At 37.8% G+C, this 21932-nt stretch overlaps 2 protein-coding genes across 8 annotated transcripts in view; both read right to left on the reverse strand.

The window, feature by feature from the left end:
- The window catches only part of LOC131309361 (uncharacterized), a 29932-nt gene extending 18302 nt beyond the window's left edge, over positions 1 to 11630 (reverse strand). Inside the window, exons 1-7 of the mRNA XM_058336018.1 lie at positions 10351 to 11630; positions 9971 to 10189; positions 9418 to 9660; positions 6202 to 6357; positions 5881 to 6042; positions 5464 to 5619; positions 5065 to 5226 (exon numbers count right to left, since the gene is read on the reverse strand). Coding sequence (XP_058192001.1) covers positions 5065 to 5226; positions 5464 to 5619; positions 5881 to 6042; positions 6202 to 6357; positions 9418 to 9660; positions 9971 to 10189; positions 10351 to 10353 — 1101 coding nt within the window. The 5' untranslated portion in view covers positions 10354 to 11630. The remainder of the gene's footprint in view (positions 1 to 5064; positions 5227 to 5463; positions 5620 to 5880; positions 6043 to 6201; positions 6358 to 9417; positions 9661 to 9970; positions 10190 to 10350) is intronic.
- A 774-nt stretch (positions 11631 to 12404) lies between these two features.
- Positions 12405 to 20833, reverse strand: LOC131310278 (AMSH-like ubiquitin thioesterase 2). 7 transcript variants are annotated; one of them, XM_058337200.1, is made up of 9 exons: positions 20669 to 20823; positions 18079 to 18362; positions 17758 to 17847; positions 16619 to 16681; positions 16425 to 16499; positions 15820 to 15882; positions 13396 to 13448; positions 13201 to 13310; positions 12686 to 12812 (listed from the first exon to the last, which is right to left on the reverse strand). In XM_058337200.1, coding segments are annotated over exons 2-9 (654 nt in total). In that variant the 5' UTR covers positions 18277 to 18362; positions 20669 to 20823; the 3' UTR covers positions 12686 to 12810. The 7 variants fall into 7 exon arrangements, with proteins under 7 accessions (XP_058193181.1, XP_058193179.1, XP_058193184.1 ...); XM_058337198.1 differs by lacking the exon at positions 13201 to 13310 and having other exon boundaries at positions 12405 to 12812; positions 16425 to 16493; XM_058337196.1 differs by lacking the exon at positions 13201 to 13310 and having other exon boundaries at positions 12405 to 12812.
- Between the last annotated feature and the right edge of the window lie 1099 nt (positions 20834 to 21932).

Genomic DNA, 21932 nt, shown 5'->3' on the forward strand with positions numbered 1-21932 from the left:
GTGTCATGTTTCTAACTTTCTCGATTTCTGTGTCACGTTTTCATGCGTAGACTCCGCGGTAGGACTTTTCACAAAAATAAGCATAACTCATTCATTGAAACTATACTAGCAAGATAATTCAACTCAATATTACTAAGCATGCTCGAAAAGATCAAAATATGAATACTTCAAATCAAGCGTTAAAATCTTATCTTTCGAAAATCGTTCTATCTTACGTTTTGAGAAATTCAATACAACATATGTTTATTTAAGACAAGATCATTTATCTAACATGCTCATGCCTCCATTAGTGAGATAAACTTATTGACAATCATGCATTTTAAACGATTAGCTTATCTACTTGAAACCAAACAATAGATAATCTTATCTATGATATTGATACTTTGAATCAAGAACATGCTACTTTCTAACGTAGATTCTATACTATACGTAGAGTTTAGAGGACAAGGGGTTCTACTTATACTTAGGGAAGTGAGTAGAGAAAATCTACCTTGATCCGAAACTAGTCGGGGCCGAATAAGCTAGTTGAAAGATTTTCTACGGGCGGTGAAACTTGCAAATCTGGACCGAACTTTGGATGGCAGTAACTTGGTCAATATTTGGCCGAATACGATCGTTCTTGGGTCGAAGTTGAAGCTATCGAAGTGCTCTACGACTTTCGTGAAGGAAGTTGATCCTAGAAACTACTTTAGGTAGGAAAAAAATGGTGATAAAGGCAGAGACAGTATGCTGTCTGGAAATGGAAATCCGAGATTTTTACTGAACTTCGGATGCCAATATCTTTGTCATTTCTTCACCGATTGGGGTGGTTCTTGGGTCTAACTTTAAGGTCTCGAAGTGATCTACAACTTTCCCGAAGGGAGTTGGTTCTAAAAACTAGCCTAAGCAGGGGAAAACTGAGGATTTACGAAGGGCAGTAGGCTGCCTGGAAAAACAGAAATGGTTTCTAGAGAGAAGTGAGAGCAAGAAGTGATGGTGTGAGTTGAATGGAAGGCATGGGGTGCTATTTATAGCCAACACTTGAGCTCCTCCTCACTCCTCTATGGCCGGCCCCCCCCCTTCTCTCCTTTCTCCCATGGATTTGCTCCATAGTCTTGTCATTTCAAGACTTCAACCAAAATCCTAGCCTTCCTTCACTTGTCATTTCCAATTTAGGCCAAATCTTAGGCCATCATGAAGGGTTTTGGACTTGTCAAGTCTATGAGGAGGTTGCTTGCAAGAAAGAATATAATCATGGGCTAGCCTTGTACTTTGGAAGACTAGAATGGGTTGGCATGTAGTAAAAATAGGCTTAAGGCGATAAATGTTGCTTGTGTAAGTAATCAAAACTCATGCACACACTCCACCCCACTCTCTCCATCCGCCCTTCTCTCTCTCTCTCTCTCTCTCTCTCTCTCTCTCTCTCTCTCTCTCTCTCTCTCTCTCTCTCTCTCTCTCTTGTATCTATATACATCCAAGAAAATCTAGGAAAGTAAGTCTAGGATTTTAAGACTAGAACATAGGTGTGCATGCATGGCAAAGCTAGTCTTGCTTCCCTTGGAAGCAAAATGATGGGATTCTTTGTATGACTTGTCTTGTCATGCTTATTGGCAAGTCAAAGGTCTATTAACCAAAGGACAAAAATTCCCCTAACAATTATGGATCAAGGGGTAAAGGAATATTGGTCATAATTAGGGTTTGAAATGACTAAACATAGGAATAAAATGATTACTCCTATGGTCTAATGGTTCAATAGGGTTCGGAGGGTTTCATAAGGTTCAAAGACGGTCAAAAAGGTTCATCTATAGTTAGGGAATTGTAACTAGGTGAATCGGTGATCCGGTTCCTCCAACTAATCGGTTGGGAGCTAACTCTAATTGCCACGTAGGATTTCTAGCCAAGAAATATAATTTAAAGATATTATCTAACTCGTTAGGAAAATATACAAGTGCTTTTATAAGCATACTTGTTTTTAGAAAATGACTAGATTGCTCGACGTGAAAGATATAATTTTATAAGTCTCAAATCTAATTATGACGGATTATTAAAATTAAAAAGAAATTTTTTGTAGCAAAACCAAGTAGTTAAAATAAAATTTAAATATTAAACGAAATTTTTTATTTACCAAAAATCAGGGTCGTTACACATAAAAATTCATAAAATGAGCCAAAATGTTTTGTAAAATGGGCTACAAAAATTCATAAAAAGAGTGTGTATTGAATACTTTTCCATATTCAAATGATATCTTTTATGAACGATTTATTATTTTGCGGAAATCCATTTCATTAAGTGTGCGGATGGACATGATCTTTTAAAGGTGGATCTCACCAAGTCATTAACTAATAAAAGAGCCCTTCTACGGAGACCGACGGGTACGTACCGACCAATTGTGGGGCCAACTTCGGGGTTCCATGCAATTAATTCAAACCGCTGATTATTTTTGAAAAATGGGCCCCACTATTGATCGGTCCCGTAGTGCTTTTGCTAATAAAACTGTCATCTGTTTAGTTATAATTTGGCCGATTCTGTAGCTGGTTTCTGGCGTTTAGCCTTTAACTATGGATTAATCCTGCCAATAGTTAGTCATGAATGGACCTAACTATAGGCAATCTACCTAACCTTGACTGAGAAATGCGACAATATCATCATATATTAATACCATGCGAGAAGGGCCCCCGCCACGCAAATGTTATTGGGATTTTCTTTTTGTTAGACGGTTGGGCTGCCCCGGCTGGGGAAATTCTGTAGTGCAATACCCTGTAGGGCATCTTGCAGGGCGCACACAGATTGTCGATCTCGGCAATGAATGGCTGAGATGTGGTTTTTAATTCTGACCGGTATATAAGAAATAGTTTTTACCGGTCAAAATTGATTTTTGATTTTGACCGTTGATTGATGAGATCAACGGCTGTGCATAGCCAACCCTTCTAGGGCGGAGTGCCCCACAGGATCCTCGGGTCCGGGGTGCCTGGGCTAGCTTATGCGCACTTCGACTAATTCTCTTCCCGGTTTAGTCAAAGGCAAACCATTCATGCATGTTGGAGCTAGGAAATGCAAAAGAAATTTACTTCTTGCTGCTGATCCCAAGAGTCCAACCCTAATCAATTGTGTTTGGAGGAAACCACCACCCAGTCAGACTAACCCGAGGGTTGTTGTTTGGATATTTGTGATTCATGCGAATTAGAATTTTCACCAAAACTTAAACCACCCAACCATTGCAACCAAATTTTAACAACTGGGTTCTTTCGTATTAGAAAAATTTATGCAGACCCAGTAAAATGACAATTGAAGAAGCAGTCCATTTCATTATTTCTAGGGGATTATTTTCACTGGACTCGTTACCTTCTATGTGACCACCCCTGTGACATTGACCCTATTAGGTCTCATTCTGCTAAAGTTTTTATTTTTTTAAGTACTTATTTATCACTTTACGAGACAGAAGTCATTCTCTTACAATACATAAAATAAGTAGTACTTATTTTAGTTAGCGGAACAAATCCTAATTTTCCTTACATCATAAAATGAGAGAGAGAAGAAAGATCTTCTGTTTCAAATTCAACGTGTCCTACGTATCCATGGGTTTTAAGGCGTAGCACGCTTGTTGTGCGGCCAATAACGGGCCCATTCTAAGTTCAGACTCAGTTATTTAATTTGATTTGTTTGTTTTCTTCGCGATCATGTCGAGCTAGCAAGTGACCCATGCAATGGTTTAATTTGATCGGGCATCGATATAGCTATGTAGTAGAATACAACGGGCCGGTTGCAACAGTTACTGGTTTTCTTCCACTTTTGCTCATGTTTGCCCAACTTCATAAGTGCCTGCGCAGGCAGCAAGATGATCCATCAGCTACATTAATCACGAAAAGTTTGTTCAGCCGCTAACTATATGGGTGAAAAAATTCGCACTCATCACCTTTTATTTGGAGAAAAAAGTGTCAGTTGCTCATGGGGCACCGCTGTCCAAAACCTTTCGACATCGTACATTTCAATGGAGTCTACAACTATTAATAAATGTATATGAATCCGAAAAAGAAGTAATTCAAGAGTTCTCGGGTACCATATATGATGACGGGCCAGGAGAAAGGCTCCATAGGAACTTGCCCTTTTGCACTGGAAGAGTGGCTTTTGTCAATTAACATTGTTCCAAATTACATTCATTATCATGCATCTAATGATTAACACAGTCAGTGGGTATATTATGATAATTATCATGCATCTAGTGATGCATATGATTACATGATTGTGCAAGGTCCAACTTCACCCGAGTTATTTCGGTTATTTGCGGATACATCCATCCTCTCCCTCAGCTTTCTATTCTGTGCTTCCGCCTCTTCTATCTTCGTTTGAAATGCATCCTCCCTCTCCTTCAACTCTATATTTTTAGTCTTCAGCTCTTCGATTTTAGTCTTCATCTCTTCGATTTTAGTCTTCATCTCTTCCTCCATCTTGTGTAAGTCAACCACCTGATTCGATTTTAATAATTCAAGCCTATTGTTTTTGTAAGTCAAAATGCATTAATTGTCCACCGAAAAAGAGCGGTTAATTTGATCTCCATAAAAGTAAATAGTCAAAATTAAAATGTATCTTAAGGAATTTGTCTGTCTGCTTCTATTTAAAACAGAAAACAGATGAGCAATGCTATGGATAGATAAGTTTGACTACAAACCTGTGTCACTTCCATCACTTTGATCCTCTCCCTAAGCTCTTTATTCTGTGCTTCTGCCTCCTCTATCATCTTTTGAAATATATCCTCCATCTCCTTCAACTCTTTATTTTTAGTCTTCATCTCTTCAATTTCAGTCGTCAGCTCTTCCTCCATCTTCTGTAAGTCAACCACATTATTCTATTTTAATAATTCAAGCCCCTTTGTTTTTGTAAGTCCAAATGCATTAATTATCCACACACAAAAAAGAGGTTAGTTTGATCTCGGTATGAGCCCGATTGAATCATATTTGTCTCCATAAAAACTAAACGGTCCAAATTGAAATGTATCTTGAGGAATTTGTCTGTCTGCTTCTATTTAAAATCGATGAGCAATATTATGGATAGATAAGTTCGGCTACTATAGCCTGTGTCACAACTCACTTCCATCACTTTGATCCTCTCCCTTAGCTCTTTATTCTGTGTTTCTGCCTCCCCCATCTTCATTTGAAATACATCCTCCCTCTCCTTCAACTCTTTGTTTTTAGTCTTTAGCTCTTCGATTTTATTCTTCAGTTCTTCCTCCATCTTCTGTAAGTCAGCCACCTGATTCAAGTTTAATAATTCAAGCCCTTTCTTTTTGTAAGTCCAAATGCATTAATTATCCACACAAAAAAAGAGGGGTTAGTTTGATCTCGGTATGAGCCCGATTGAATCATATTTGTCTCCATAAAATCTAAACGGTCCAAATTGAAATGTATCTTGAGGAATTTGTCTGTCTGCTTCTATTTAAAACAGAAAACAGATGAGCAATGCTATGGATAGATAAGTTTGACTACAAACCTGTGTCACTTCCATCACTTTGATCCTCTCCCTCAGCTCTTTATTCTGTGCTTCTGCCTCCTCTATCTTCTTTTGAAATATATCCTCCCTTTCCTTCAACTCTTTATTTTTAGTCTTCATCTCTTCAATTTCAGTCGTCAGCTCTTCCTCCATCTTCTGTAAGTCAACCACATTATTCTATTTTAATAATTCAAGCCCTTTTGTTTTTGTAAGTCCAAATGCATTAATTATCCACACACAAAAAAGAGGTTAGTTTGATCTCGGTATGAGCCCGATTGAATCATATTTGTCTCCATAAAAACTAAACGGTCCAAATTGAAATGTATCTTGAGGAATTTGTTTATCTGCTTCTATTTGAAATCGATGAGCAATGTTATGGATAGAGAAGTTCGGCTAAAAGCTTGTGTCACGACTCACTTCCATCACTTTGATCCTCTCCCTTAGGTCTTTATTCTGTGTTTCTGCCTCCTCCATCTTTGTTTGAAATACATCCTCCCTCTCCTTCAACTCTTTATTTTTAGTCTTTAGCTCTTCGATTTTATTCTTCAGCTCTTCCTCCATCTTCTGTAAGTCAACCACCTGATTCTAGTTTAATGGCACCGAAAAAGAGAGAGGTTAATTTGATCTCCATAAAAGTAAATTGTCAAAATTAAAATGTATCTTGGGGAATTTGTCTGTTTGCTCCTATTTACAACATATCATGAGCAATGCTATGGAAAGATAAGTTCGGCTACAAACCTTTGTCACTTCCATCACTTCGATCCTCTCCCTTAACTCTTTATTCTGTGCTTTCACCTCTTCCATCTTCGTTTGAAATACATCCTCCCTCTCCTTCAACTCTTTATTTTTAGTCTCCAACTCTTTGATTTTAGTCTTCAGCTCTTCCTCCATCTTCTGTAAGTCAACCACTTGATTCTATTTTAATTATTCAAGCCCTTTGTTTTTGTAAGTCCAAATGCATTATTAATTATGCACCAAAATAAAAAAGAGGTTAATTTGATCTCATTTTGAGCCCGATTGAATAATATTTATCGATCCCCAAAACGTAAATGGTCCAAATTGAAATGTATCTTGAGGAATTTTTCCACCTACTTCTATTTAAAACAAATGAGCAATGCTATGGAAAGATAATTTTGGCTACAAACATGTGTCCTGATCCGTGCAAAAAGTCTATGTAAGTAACAATGTAATTTGAACATATATATGATTTGTTGAGATGACTACCAATGTAGAGACCCGTAATTTTTCAAAAATGGTTTAATGGTTTAATAAATGCTAGAATACCGAATAATGGGAAAATTGTGAGTTTATTTGATTTGAGGCTTAAATGATAGGATTGTTGTTTGAGGGAGTGTAAGTGTAATTGAGTTGGGTGCTAGTATAAAAGGGGTGTATGTGTTGTAGGAGATCAAAAATCTCCCTCATCTCTCTCTCTCCCCAGCCGACTCTAGATCTCTCTTTCTCCTTCGGCTCTCTCTCTCTCTCTTGCTCCACACACAAAACTTCACCCCAAAACTCAAAACCCATGGTTATCAACCTCCGTTCCACCTTCTAGACGTGATTGCAATCTCGTGATTCATTGGATAGAGTTCGGAGAGGAGTATTCATGGAGGATTTCAAGTTTTAAAGCTAGGGCTCGCTAGTGGATCTTGAGTTTCGGCCTTGTAAGCTTGAGGTAGGAATTTCTTACTCTCTCTATGTGTTTATAGGTTGATTATGTGCCTTGATCGTGCTTGGTTTGTTGTTTGTTGTTGAAATTTCGTTGTTGAAAGGCTGAAAATCTGCAGAACAAGTCTGTGGGATTGATACCCTCAAAAGGGGTATCGATACCCCACTTTTCTCTGGACCAAACGCTGGCTGGACCAAACGCTGGCCAGGTATTGATACCTCGGTCAGGGGTATCAATACCCCTCTTTTGTTCCGGACAGATTTGATTCATTTGTTCCTTCTCGTGCCCGTTTGAACCCCGGACACTTCAAACACCTTTTGAATAACTTCAAATGACTTCCAAACTTGATTATTCGTACCTCGAAAGATTCAATGACCAATCGATCACTTTAGGCTGTCGTCGTAGCTTAGAAAAGTGTAGAATTAAATGGTTAGGATACTCGTTCATTATTTTACGCTTTTGGTTGATTGAAGTAGATGTTGTGGTATGTCTTAATGATCGATATAGACTTGTTAAGCGTTATAACATGACGTGATGATTGGTGAGTAGAGAAACGTACAATGGAGGCATTATTGAGTATCTTTGGCCGTAAAGTATGTCATAGGGTTCATAGTTGGTCGATGGGGTTTTGCCTAATGGTCCGGAAGAGAATAGGGTAACTCGTATCTTCGTACTTCGTTTAGATGGATCATCCTAGGTTCATTTGGTATTCGTTCCATAGATTCTCGTTTAGAACCTAGCGGGCGGTGTGTCGGGAGTCTTTGTGGGATTGGTACGTGACGTAGGGTGTCGTGATAGACTTTGAGAGATAACGTGACCAAATGCGTTTAATGATGTACAAAAGGTCATGTTTGTGAGTTTAAAATGCATTGAATGACGACGAATGAAAGAATGTGGCCTTGGGAAGTGTTGCCTTATTGTATTCGGATTGTTAATGCTTATATGTTTGTGTGAGTTGTGAATTTGAATTGAGGGTCCTGCAACGCAAGGTGTGGTAATGCGGAGACTCTAGAGGGCCCGCAACGCAAGGTGTGGTAATGCGGAAACCCAGGTTGAAAGAATTTACTGTAACGCAAGGGGTGGTAATACGGTTGAATGTCTCGCATGATGAAGAAAGTTATAATTGGTTATAGAAGTTCGTGTTGTGTTTGTTGCTTGAGATGGTAACTGTCGAACAAAGGAATAAATGATCGATTTTTATCAAAGTTTTGAAAAGAAAGGAATTTAGTTTTGGAAAAAGGATTTCTATGAAAAATCCTCCGGTATTCCTAAGCGAATCAACGGTTTCGCTATTTGGGCACAAATCAACGGATTCCGGTATTCAAGCGAATCAACGGAGCTTGACCCGTGAAGGTCGAGAGTTTTCTCAAAGTTATTTTGGCAAAAAAAGGAAACGTTTTCCTTTTATAGAAGAGCCTTGATGGTAAAATGTAAGAAATGAGGAAAATAAAGGTGGCAGTCATTCAAGAAATCTTAAAAAGATTTGAGAAAACGGTATTTGGTTGATTAGATTGATTTGTGCTTAAAGTTGCTCCTAGTTGTTGTACGAATGGCAAGGGATATCCATAAGACGTATTGAATTCCTTAGTCGCTGTTTGTTGGTTCATTGTGCCTTTTGTATCTTCGATCGTCCATTAGAAATCATTCATTCTTGTGGCATGTTTCATCGCATTTACATATAGCTTAGGTATAGAATTCTCTACTGGGCTAGTGTAGCTCAACCTATCATTTTCAGGTACATCTCAAGGATTTTGACGCGGAGTGCATGGTGTGCATGCTTGACTTCATATCTTTTGAAAGCCATCCCGAGAAGTGATTCTATGATCTTTTGAAAGGATTAAATTGTAAATTCATTTGAAGTTTTTTTTTTTATTTCAGATATTATATAACCTCTAAATTTACTGTCTTTAACTAATTATGGAGTTTGGGCCGTAGTGCCAATGTTGTAAATCTTTAAACTTGGAAACCTAGTTTGTAAATGATTATTTGGAATTCTCTCTTTTGGGTATTATCTGTACTATGTGAGGATCATTTATTAAAATGGATTATTTATTTATGTTAAAAATCGAGGGCGTGACAACCAATGTATTAAACTCAATTTCAGGCAACTATTACGAATCAAGAAATTCCATATCGAGAATCTTAAAAGTGGAAGTTCAGATCATCAAAATGAAACCCTTACAGAGCCCGTTCTCTTACGTAATCAACTTATGAGAGATAAAATGAGCATGAGAAATTTGATTTATTAATTGGATAAGAGAAAAATAGAAGGGATAGAAGGTGACCTTGACTTTTGGTTCAACAAATACACCAATTGCATCAACTAGGCTTCCACCACGTCCATGGAATCCAGCAATGACTCCACCTTCTATTGGAATGGACATAGGAAGACCCCCTCCCTTACCAAAGGGCCCAATGTTTCTTAGATTTGTATTAAAACTGAGAGATGAGAGTACTACACATCCACGATAGTCTTTGTACGTCAGGCTTATGGATGAGAATTGCTCTACTGAACTGTCGATGGAGAACTAAACAAACGCAAGTCTAAGTTAGGCCTTTGTTTGGGACGCATAAAAGATAAAAGTAAAAATCAGCTGAAATTATTGTAGTTTTTGTTACATAATTCACTTGCCTATTCGCCTCAACACTAAAGATCAAAAATTTAAATAAAAAAAAAAACAAAACAAAAAAAAAAGCTACAGACAAAAACAAACATGCACAAATTTGGACACCATGTTGTCCGGAACCATCCGACATGTGAGGAACCACGTGCATCGGATGGATCCGACTCCAATACATCTCTGTCCGAATTTGTGAATAAGCTAAAGAGGGGCACACCTTTGCAGACGAACCGCCACCAGAACCACCGATTTTTATGGAGCTTCCTATGACGACGCCATCGCGACTTTTACTTTCAAATAAAATTGAATCGATAACATTTCCATAACGAATAGTTATCTGCATTATAGGTCCGTCAGGCTTGTAAGTTGCATATGCACCACCTTTCCCTCCCCATGGCCCTAGAGATAACCATCCTTCTTCACCGCTAATCCTGCCCTGCATATCCACACAATCTATTGCAATCTTCTTTTTCATAAATAAGTAAATAAAAACATCCATTACAACTTTCGTTGGCACATTTTTATATTGTATATATATATGTCACAGAGAGCGGGGGGGGGGGGGGGGGGGGGAGGGGAGGGGGGGAAACTGTTTACCATTGGAACTCGTGTACTCCCTTGGTGCCTATTCGGATAAATTCAATCGCGTAAAGAGACTGAAAGGACTCTCGTGGACTCGCTTATATATATGTATATATTTCCCTAGTGATTTCGCCGAAGAGCTTGATGGATGGATCTTCGGTCGTGATTTGAAAAAATCTGGTTGAAAATTGAAGGCGATGGTGAAGGAATTTCTCTGGTGGCGAGGATTTTGGGTTAAAATGGGATTGCCATTGGAGTGGATGCCAGAGATTCTCTAAGAACTTTTTTGAAAATGGGTTTTGCCATTGGAGTGGATGCCAGAGATTCTCTATGTGAACTTGTTGAAAATGGGTTTTGCCATTGGAGTGGATGATAAGAAAGAGACCTTTAACTCATTTGAGTAAGGTAAGGGCTAGAGATTCTCAGCTTTGTTTGAAACTCAAGGAAAGGAAAAGAAGGAAAATTAAAAAAATTCCCCCTCTTTTGTTTGGTTAGAAAAGAAAGAGAGAGAAAAATAATATCAAATTTTAGGAATAGCAAATTTTTTTCCTCCCACTTCCTCTCATTTCTCTCTCATTTTTCCTAAGTTCTAAACAAAGCATAAAATAGTGAACTTTTACAAGTTCAAAATTGGGACTCACACACACATATATATATAGTTCGGTTGTGTATCAATGCTTGGGGTATATCAATGGACAGCCAGCCCCGGAAAGCCACACAAGCCCATAGCCTTCGGCAACCCCCTACCTGCATGCATGGGGCAACAAAAAAAATTCCTGTAACGTAAACCTAACAAGTAATTTGTATGTCTTTTCATTTTTTATGCCTAAGTAGACAATCAAGTTTAGGATCGAACCTGAGCAGTTCAAACATCGAGACTGACACTGTATCAATGCTTTAGGTGCAATAAGGTGGAGTGCTCAATTCTTATGAAGATGGTGTTAATACCTTGTTGATAAGTTAAGATAGAAATTTTTGTAATTAATTCTATTACATGATTGAAAAAAAAAAATGGTTGAACTTCTACTTCGGAGACTCCTTTTTCAAAAGATTAGCCGTATCTACTTTGTAACAGTATAACTATTTTGTCAGAAGAGAAAGAAGGGTAGCCCAAGTGATAAGGTGCTCCCTTTACCTGAACAAAATCTTGGATTGGAAAGTTACTTTGCAAGATACAGGCGTCATGTCACCATAACCTGGAAAACAATAGGCTTGGAGTGCATTGGCAATGATCATTGTATGTGACGATTCCTTATGTGATGTCAAATGGGATTTAACAAAGGTCTCATTCATGTTGAAAGTCAATGTTTTTTTTTTCTTTTGTTGATAAGTATGTTGAAAGTCAAGTTGCTTGAACATCAATATTGATGTTGCTTGAACATCAATATTTGGTATCTTACGAAGCAGAAATTTGATTATGAGAGCTCTAAAGACAAAATTTAATTATGACATTTAGAATAAAATAATCAAAATAATAAGATCTTCCCACTGGTTCAAACAGATTGAAATTTGATGCACTTAATTTTTTTAGACCGTTTATATATTAAAAAAATATGGTTAAAAACTTAAGTGCTCTAATTTTCAATCCGTTTGAGTCGGTGCAAAGATCTTTTTATTCTGATCATATTATTCTAAAGGGTCATAATTAAATTTTGTCTCTAAAACTCTTATAATCAAATTTCTGCTCTACAGGGTTCTAAGACAAAATAAAATTACGATGTTTGCACCGGTTTAATAAGAATGAAAATTGAAACAATTAAATTTTTAATCATATTTTTAATATATACATATATATAAATAGTTTAAAAGAATTAAACTAATTGAGTGTGAGAATGTGATGAGAGAGAGAGAAATTAAACGGGCTAGATGAGCCAAGTGGTGACCTGGCAGTCATCTATGACTTTGCCGCACAACCATTGTACACGGCCCCGCCGTGTACAATTTAATCTCTATATAGTAACGTAGTCTTACAAAATGAATAGCTCAAATCATCGAATAGAGCTGTAGTGGATCTTAATTTGTGTCTTGTGAATGATTACCTGAGGGAATCTTGATACATACTACTTCGCTTGAATATAATCATCGTAAATGCATTAATTGTTACTTAGCTAATTATATCAAAACATATATAAACAAAACAAAAATAAAACAGAAACATTACATTTACATCTTCCCACCAATTACCAGGTTCACTTCTGAGGGCCAACTGCCCAACTCAAGCGCTATGCTTGTTCAACTACAAGCACTAAAAATGCTACACCATACACATAAAAAGCAGCATTTCTGCATTTCAACCACTGCCTCAACGCAAATCGCATATTTCTAACCTGATATTAGGATTAACGTAGACGTTGGAGCAGTGCTCGTATATGGGACTCCCCTCCGCAGGTTCTCTATGAGGGTGGTATTCCGTCTCTTGGCACTCCTTCAGTATGCTCATCCCACCTGGGTCTGATAGCCTGAATATTCCATAGCTCCTGAGATCACATCACTCAGTAAGTGTGAAACTTCTAAAGGTGAAATGCTCTTATATTTGTCCAACTTAAACACCATAAGCTGCCGATTGAAACATGTAGGCAGTTTTCTTGGAGAGAGATGTAAGCTTCTTGAAACTGTGCAATTCCTTTTGATATGGAAATTGTATCGATTCTTGCGGTGATACTTTGTGAGGAGTCAGGTGAGTCTAAACCCACATAGGGCCATGGTAAGTTACCGCACTTCATGATTATCGCTGTCATGCAAATATTATGAAGTGCGACTTTTTAGAGCTACACATTTACATGGTGTTCTACTAGCTGCTAATCAAAATGTACTTGTTTCACCAATTTGTCGATGGACACGTAGAAGATAATTACATATTCATACATGCTTCACAGCCAACTAACGGTGGTAGAATGACTAGCAGATAGCAACTAGACCCTAAAAAGGTAGGTAAGATTCCGAATTTCAAAAAGCCCAAAAAGCTCACCTCCTCCCTGGGGAAATGATGAAAAAAATATGTGGCGGATAAAAGATAATTGGTACGTGAAATAGAAAACAATTTCGAGGAAAGTAGCATACCTTCTTGTATCAGTGGGAGCCATGACAATGGCAATGGCCTCAGGTACCATTACCTGGAAAAGAAGAACCAAGTGAGCAAGGGCACACAAGACGACAGAACCCTGTATCATAAGCTCCAAGACACTCACACAAAAGCATGAATTGAAGACGAAAAGGTGAACTGGAACGAAAATCCATTCGTAGGGAAGAAACAAGCTATAACACATGCACATATTAAACAAAACAATTTAATTACATAGCAAAGAGCATTCAGTTGACAGGAGGGTTATCCTGTAATTGCCAAGGATTTGAGTTCTGAATTGGGATGATCTCATTGAAGCTGGGCTTTCTAATGCATACCAAATCCATGGTAAGAAATTAGGAGCAAGGAAGCATAATCGCCATATGGATTACAGGTGAGCTCCATATGGACAAAACAAGCCCTTCGACACTGAATTACTGCTTCTCCAGAATTTCAATCCCATGACCGTAAATGGATGGTCTAAACTGAAACCAATTGTATGGAGTCCAATTTGTCACAACTCACAACACTCAAAAATCTGGAAAATTGTGCGGATAAAGCGCAACTCTTCCCAAAATTATCCAAAATTTAAAGTCCACATGACACAAAACTCCAATCATCGCTAAGTGGTTTATAGAAATCAATGTTCTAAATGGCGCTTGGTGCTAGTAGGGCGGAGACCCACCTCCAAGCGCCAAGCCGCCTAGGCGCCACCAAGCAATTCGGCCTTTTTTTTTTTTTTTTTGAACAAACCATTTTCCAATCAAACTATATTCTATGTATCCATAATACAAGTTCAAATACAAGTTCAAAGTTCTACATAACCATAATGCAAAGTTTAATGTACAAACCCAAATGAAATTAAGTAGTAGCAACTAGCAAATAAGTTGAATAAGACAATAAGTAGAAATAAACGAGATCAGAGATCCCTAATGCCAAGTTAAAAGTTCATCTCCTTTCTTTAACTCTTCTCCTCCATACCCTTCCAAAACTTGATCTACATTAGTTTAATACTATACATTTTAGGCCGCCAAAGGCCTCCAAAGACGTCGATGATGCCGCCAAACACCGCCAAATCAAACGCCAAGGGGGTATTGGCGTGGCGGTAGGGTACCTCCAAGCGCCTAGGCGGCCTCGGCGGCCGCCATTTAGAACACTGATAGAAATCGGGATCATAGGCAAAAACCTAGTGACGAGCATAACAAGTACTCTTCATGTCGACAAATTTTGTTTTCCACATGTTGTCCTTACGGGCTCTTGCTTCTCAAAGGTGAAGTTAAAAATTCCCTTTGTCCCTTTTCTTACTGACATTTAGCAATGCCATGCCAAACCGGAACCAGCCAAACTGCAATAACTTTCTAAAAGTAGTAAACTGATGGGAAAAACATTTAAAAAGCAGAAACACCCGCATGTAGGCATCCTTGCAGACAGAAATTATCAAACAGTTATAACTTATACACAATAAGCTGAAAAATCCTAGATTGCCTAGGCTTATAAATATTTGCTATTTTTTTTATCTTTTTAATAAATCAATCCACCAATCAATATATAAGCTAATCACACGAACGAGAAGCAATAAAGAGATGAACACAAGATATATGTGGACAACCCTAAATGGGAAAAAACCACAGGAAGGAATCAAACACTATAAAACATTGTGCGGTTACAAGCAATCTTACCCTACGATTCTGAATCCTCACAAATCGTCCTAAGACCTACGTGCCGAATCCACATTCACTACACCCGGTGCTTGACCGCCGCTGCCTTGAATCCACAAGCCTTCCGTTTGCCTCCCGGAATCCACCGAAGGACTTTGCTCAGAGATTAATTGAGTTGATGTTGTAAACCTCTTGAAGTTGTATTGAACGCTCAAAGATCCATCGATCTTCTTTTTACTCCAAGATTCAAAGATATAACCCCACCATATTGTTTGAACTTCAAACCCAATATGTATTGCACGTACAGCACCTTTCTTTTTTTTTCTTCAATATTCAATAGCAAGTCATTTGTCTACCTCTTTTTTCTCTGTATTTGAAAAGCCCCCAAAAACGAATATGTTTTTTTACTGTTGTATGCCTTATCTCGTGCCTTAATAGATTGCTTAGATTAATTACCGATTGATCGTTTCCATGTGCAGCAAATTCTTTCCATGTCCAGCAAGTCTTTCCATGAGCACCAATTTGTTTCCTCCCGAGAACAATTCTTTCCTTTTCTACCTATATGAAAACACTCACTCTCAAATACACAATATTGATTTCCTTCCACTTCCTAAACAAACACTCTAGAAACAAAAATAAATAAAATACAACTCAATAATCAAATAATCGCAATTACACGGACAAATGTGTTTTGACGCATGCCATTGACAATCATAAAAATTTTGCACTTACATAAGCCAATCCTAAATATAAAAAATATGATACCTGATATGAGAACTGGGTGTGCAAATCGACTGATGACATGAAACAACTTTGAGAAGGATGTGTCTGTTGACATAAACAAAAGATTAGGCTTCTAAATTAAGGACCAAACATTAATAAACAAAAGTTGGAGATTCTGTCGCTAATTTACCCTACATGAACAAGTCAGGTCATTTTCAAAGCTCAATCATGAATCAGGTAACTTCACTGGCCAACTTAACTCAGTTGCTTCAAAAGTTCCATGAAGTTGGTGAATTTGAAGCTTAAGACATTTCAGGAAAAATAAAAAATAATCTTGATCAAATTAATGAATTACTTGAGTTCCATTGAATAGTGAAAAAGGAAAAACAATATCCCCCTCGATGCCAAAGCTCCAAACATGTTCAAGCACATTGAAAGAACCCTGGATTATTTACTGTTCATCAGCCAATTTAGAAAATCTGCTAATATGTCGTAATGATTCCAAAAAACGAGAAATTTTCAAGCCTCTGAAATCTTGAAGTACATTCCCAACCACAAACAAAGATAAAGCAAGCAATGATATCGCGCAAAGCAAATCAACTAGTTTGACCATCAGGCAAAAGAGGAGTAGGAGCTGAAATGCATACATGGATCCAACCAACAGGAAAGAGGGACTGCTCGTGTTGTATAGAAAAGATCTCCTCCTCGTACAAAGCCTGACACTAGGAACCAGTAAATTTACATCAGCAGCTTGCAATACCCAGGAACAGACCTTGTAGATAAAGACAATGATAGGAAAAATACATAAAAGAGAAAAGAGAAAAGGGACCAAAAAACATACAGAACTGGAAGTTGATTCTTGCTTCGGGATTATCAGAGTCGTGACATGGAAAATTCCCCCTCTCTGGATAGAAACAGAAGAAACAATAATCAATTCCTAATCAAGAAAGTATTCCATTCAACCCCATTGACAACTCAACACCAGAGGAAAAAGAACGCAAGAAAAGTTAAAAGTACTATACCACAGAACATGGAACAGTATTTTGGAGGAAGAAAGAAAAAATATTGCCATTTGTCTCCCAGGCTAACAACTTCTTCTACAAGGTCACATGAATTGTCCATCTAGGAGGCTTCAACCAGTACACCTTGAGATTCAAGGATCACTAGGCACCAATTGAGATAGTTGAACGATGATCCAGTAGGTGGATGACATTAAGTTCTTGGTAAATACAAGGGTCAAGTGTTCACCAGTGAATAATTACCTACCAGGAAAAGCTCCCATATTACAAGATTTTTAGGGCTGTCAAATGAATCAAGCCACTAGAGCCGACTCGCATTCCCTCGTTCTAGATCAACTCATTATGCTAATTGGATTTTCCTTTCCTAACGTGATACCAATAGTGGAGAAAAATAGACTATTTTGAAGAATTTTCTACTGAGTGGGACATTGTTTTAGATCGACAAGTAACCATGCTTGAAAACAGTTTGAAACTATTAATTTCCTGACCTTGGCTCAGACTCTCCCCAATGAGCCTGCACTGAATGAAAAGAAAACCAAGCTACTTGGACTTGGCTTGCACAGCTCAATAAAAGATCATGAGGCCCAGTTGCTTGAAAGACAAACAAAGCTTGAGCACACATTTGAAGCTTGAACATGATAATTTTTGAAGCCAAGGTTGAAAAACCCGCTACTTGGTTTGGCTTGACTCAGCTCAGCCCGACTTAGCTCATTTACTGCCCTGAGGCTCTAAATTTTTACTACGGATTTGAGTAAATTTAACTCTAGGCTAATCAAAATCTGTACTTGGACAATCCCAGCTGTATCTAAGACAGTTGCCTTGTATGGGTTCAATAAATCCACAAATTATATTGTCCAAAAGCAACGTCATGAGCCTGAGGCAACATTTCAGGATTGATATACGGTTATGATGCAGCAAATCATATCAGTTCTAGCACGAATAGGCGAGAACGGAATCTTACAAGGAAAGCACCAAGAACCCCACAGGTCTCCAAATCTTTGTCTGTGTTGTCTCTGGCAAGTGCAAGAAAATCATCCATCAACCGTGCTGACTGAGAAAATTAGATAAGCTGACAAATTAACCATTTGAATCCACAGCATGTGCATCCAAGTATGAACCTTTCTAGTTCTTACGAAATGAAAAGTGAGGACTCCGAAGGATCGGGGAGAAAGGATATATGCTTTAAGAAAGCAGAGAAGTGCATGACCATTAGCGGCAAGCATAAGTACCATTGCAAATTAGCAATATGATGAAAGAAAAATAAAGTTCCTGGTTTTCTTACTATATGTACATCTTTAAGGACTCTAGAAGCGGTCAACCCATCTGATGAAGAACTTGAATGTCCGTGTACTGAATCAGCACTAGTGATACGTGAGACTTCTGCAATATGAGGTGCATTATATACACAAGAGATTGTGGGAGAAGGGGAGGATTGTGTAACTGTATGAACGCCTATCTGCGAAAAATAGCTGGCAGCCATAAAGAGATTGCACCGAGGGCTTCAATCGAAACACCAACGATGCTAGCAATTGAATATGCTGAGCACTGGATTCCTCATTGAGTATTCTGCAGAGAGAGGTAATCCAACTTATCATTGATGGTAATTAGCAAAGTTGCTTGGTGAGTGCAATTTCAGAAGAAATCTACGAGTTTGGAGTTCTGACCATTACAAAAAGGTACGTTTCGAAAACCATTTTGACATTGGTATTTCACCAGTTTTTGTGGCTATGATTTAACAGTATGCTTGACATAAAAATTTATCTACGAAGCACAATATTTTGAGAGAAAAAAAAAATTGCTAGGTTGTATTTGGTACAAGAACTTTGCATGGTACATCTCCATGCATAACTGAGTACCCGAAACATAAATGTTTTAATTTGGTCTTGGGTATCACTTGTGCACGCTTTGAGTACCTTTGGAGTTTGGAATCACTTGTTGTGAATTTGACCCAAACCACACACGCACCCACCCACACCCACACACACGCGAAGAATAATCACGCAAAACACTCAGAAAGAATGACTAAAAGATTTACGGGGTTGCCCAATTGGATACATCTACGTCTCACCCCAGTCTTTCACTTCATATCCAATGGAGAAGTGGCAAACCAAACTACGAGACAAACCTACCTCACCAGTTTATAGGACGTGTTTTTCTCATTGTAATGATTATAGAATTATCCTTTGGTTTGTAAGAACTCTAATATAATGATCAACCTGGACTGGGGGAAGCTGCTGTGCAGCTTCGTGCTGCACAGCGTGCTGCGCACCTTCCGGGGAGCCTTGCCGGCATCGGTCTGGCGATCAGAGACATTCACCGCATAGAGCTCGTCAAGTTCTACGCATACGCCAAAAATTAGCTCGATCAAATATCGATAAGTGTCTCATCCGAATACATATAACTTGAAAAAAATGGATTCAGTGGTTTTGATCCAGTGTTTTGTATCCATTAGGATTTATTTTTTTCAAGTTATATATATTCCGATGAGGCACTTAACAATATTTGATCAAGCTGATTTTTGGCGTACACGTAGAACTCGATGAGCTCTATGCGGTGAACATCTCCGATTGCCGGACCAATGCCGGCAAGGCTCGCCAGCGGGTGTGCAACACGCTGTGCAGCACGAAGCTGCACAGCAGCTTCTCCCAGTCCGATCAACCTACCTCACACAGTACCTTACTTTTGGAGTTTAACTCTGGTTCGTTAAGTTGGATTCTCAAATAACTAATTCATTTAACTAATATTTGCATTTGGTTTTGTGATTTCACATACGCACTGCTACAAATCCAAAAATACAAATTCTACGTACATATTCCGCCCATAACCATCTCCCTTTTTTTTGCTTTCACCAGCCATATTGTACAGATACCCCATTCCTATACCTTTCATGTGCTTCATAAGATTTTCTAAATGGACAAGTGCTCAGCTATTCCCCCAGCTGCATAGGATATCACCCAGCATAGCTAGACAACAATTTCAGCATACATAATTTAGCACCACTATCTTGTGTAGCCGTGAAGGAAAATACCAACTAGGTTTTTTTTTGTTTTTTTTATTTTGGTAACGGAGGAACAGCCCTACAGCCAAACATTATGTGGACCCGATGGCACAACCCAAACCTCCGGGGAGCTAGCGCGGCCACACCAGTCACAGTCCCCCACTTACTGCAGGGTACTCTCCCGGTGGGGAATCGACCTCATAACTTGAGGAGTATTTCCAAGCCTGGAAATCCGCCCAAACCACAGGGGCAACCTCTGGGTGTGTAAATACCAACTAGGTTGCATGTATAGAGGTTTTTTTTTTCAACTAGGTTTTTTTTTTTGAATGTATGTTTTTTTTTTTTTTTGTATGTATAGAGTTTTTTTTTTTTTTCAACTAAGTTGTATGTCAAAATGTATAGAGTTTCTTCCTCTCTTTTTTCTTGACAACTCAGGGGGTGCGAACCAGGATACATGCACCTTGACCGATCCACTGCCCACGAGCGAGGAGTAGGATTAAAGCCAGACAAAGCTCTGTATAGACTTCCCCATAATGGCACCCGGGACTCCGGGAGTTAGTTTGGCCTAGCACATCAAATTCTCCAGCCCATTACCCAACTCAAGCCCTTCGTATAATCAACGAATGAAGTGAGATACAAAAATAAAACAGGTTGGATCGTAGTTATTCCCAAAAAATAAAAATAAAATACCTGTCCGAATTAAACAATTTCAAAATCGACAATACATGCATACAGAATTGCACAGTTACATACATATTAGCTGATCAATATATACAGGTGGGTTTTCAACTGATGTTCCCGCAAATCTCATAAACACAACACCCACAAGATACTATAATGAATCCCGAAAAAAAGAGAGGAATCGAATGGATACCTGTCGTAAAGAAGCTAATTGATGATGAATCACAAAAGGGAAGTGGCTTTTAGAGAGAGAGAGAAACCGGTTTGAGGGAGTTGATTCTAATCGCTGATTTGGCTGTTTAACCAAAAAGTAAAGGTAAAGAAACTACTGTAATTGATGATGTTCAACCAGTTTGGTGGAGCGGATACTTTTTTTCTTTGTTTTTTAGGTTCTGTTCTGGATTTTAGATAAAACATACAGTAATTAATTTTTACAATTCACTTTCTTATTAAAGCACTTTAAAATTTTTCATTAATGCTTTTATTACTATATAATTTTAACATTAAAAGACAAATTTGTAAGTGTATTTATAAGAAATTAGAATTAAAAATTATCAAATAAACTTTTAAGTTAAATATATTCTTTAGCGCTTATAGCAAGCAAAGAAACTTAGTCTCAATATCAGAATAAATGTGTGAAATCCCTTGCCAACAGTACATGATACTAAAACCCTACTTATTGATAAATAAGTAAAGAAACTTAGTTTTAACATCGGAATAAATATGTGTGATCCCTTGCAAACAATACATTATACTAAAATCCAACTTATTGATAAATACGTAAAGTAATCTATCTGTATATTCATTTCTTAACGGAAAATATTTGAGACTTTTAAGCTAGTTTTTTTTTTTATTTTAGTAAACTTTGTAAAATCTTAAATTAATATTTTTCTTCCTTTTCATCCGTATCATGCATTGTCTAGTAAAATAAATAAATAATTCCCAAAAATCAGATAGTTTTCACCTTTTATAGTGGATTTTTTCAACTATAGGTTTGAGCCGTAGGTCGATGGTTGTTTAATTTTTCTGCCAAATTCAACCAAAATGCACGTGGATCCATGTGCATCAAACGGTTAGCGATACAATTTTGTCTAGAGTTTATATTTTAAAGTTGTGCTTGTTCACTTATTTGGATTGGAATGATTGAAATTTCCCACATATCTATATGCATCAAATGGTTAGCGATACAATTTTATATTTTAAAGTTGTGTTTGTTCACTTATTTGAGTTGTAATGTTTGAAATTTCCCACACTCATTAATTATCACATTGAAAAATAATATATAAGTGCATCTTTTTTCATTGTCAATTGATTTTGAATTGGATGTTTTGACATAGTACCAAAATTAAGTTTTAGGAGGCTTTTCCCTTTTGTTTGTGTCAAAGTTGCACTTTGTCATTGTGATTTGTGTGTTCGAATTCTTTGTTAACCTCTCTACGTGCGAGTCGGAATCGCAC

The sequence above is a fragment of the Rhododendron vialii genome, chromosome 12a (assembly GCF_030253575.1).
Source record: "Rhododendron vialii isolate Sample 1 chromosome 12a, ASM3025357v1".
Taxonomy (NCBI): Eukaryota; Viridiplantae; Streptophyta; class Magnoliopsida; order Ericales; family Ericaceae; genus Rhododendron; species Rhododendron vialii.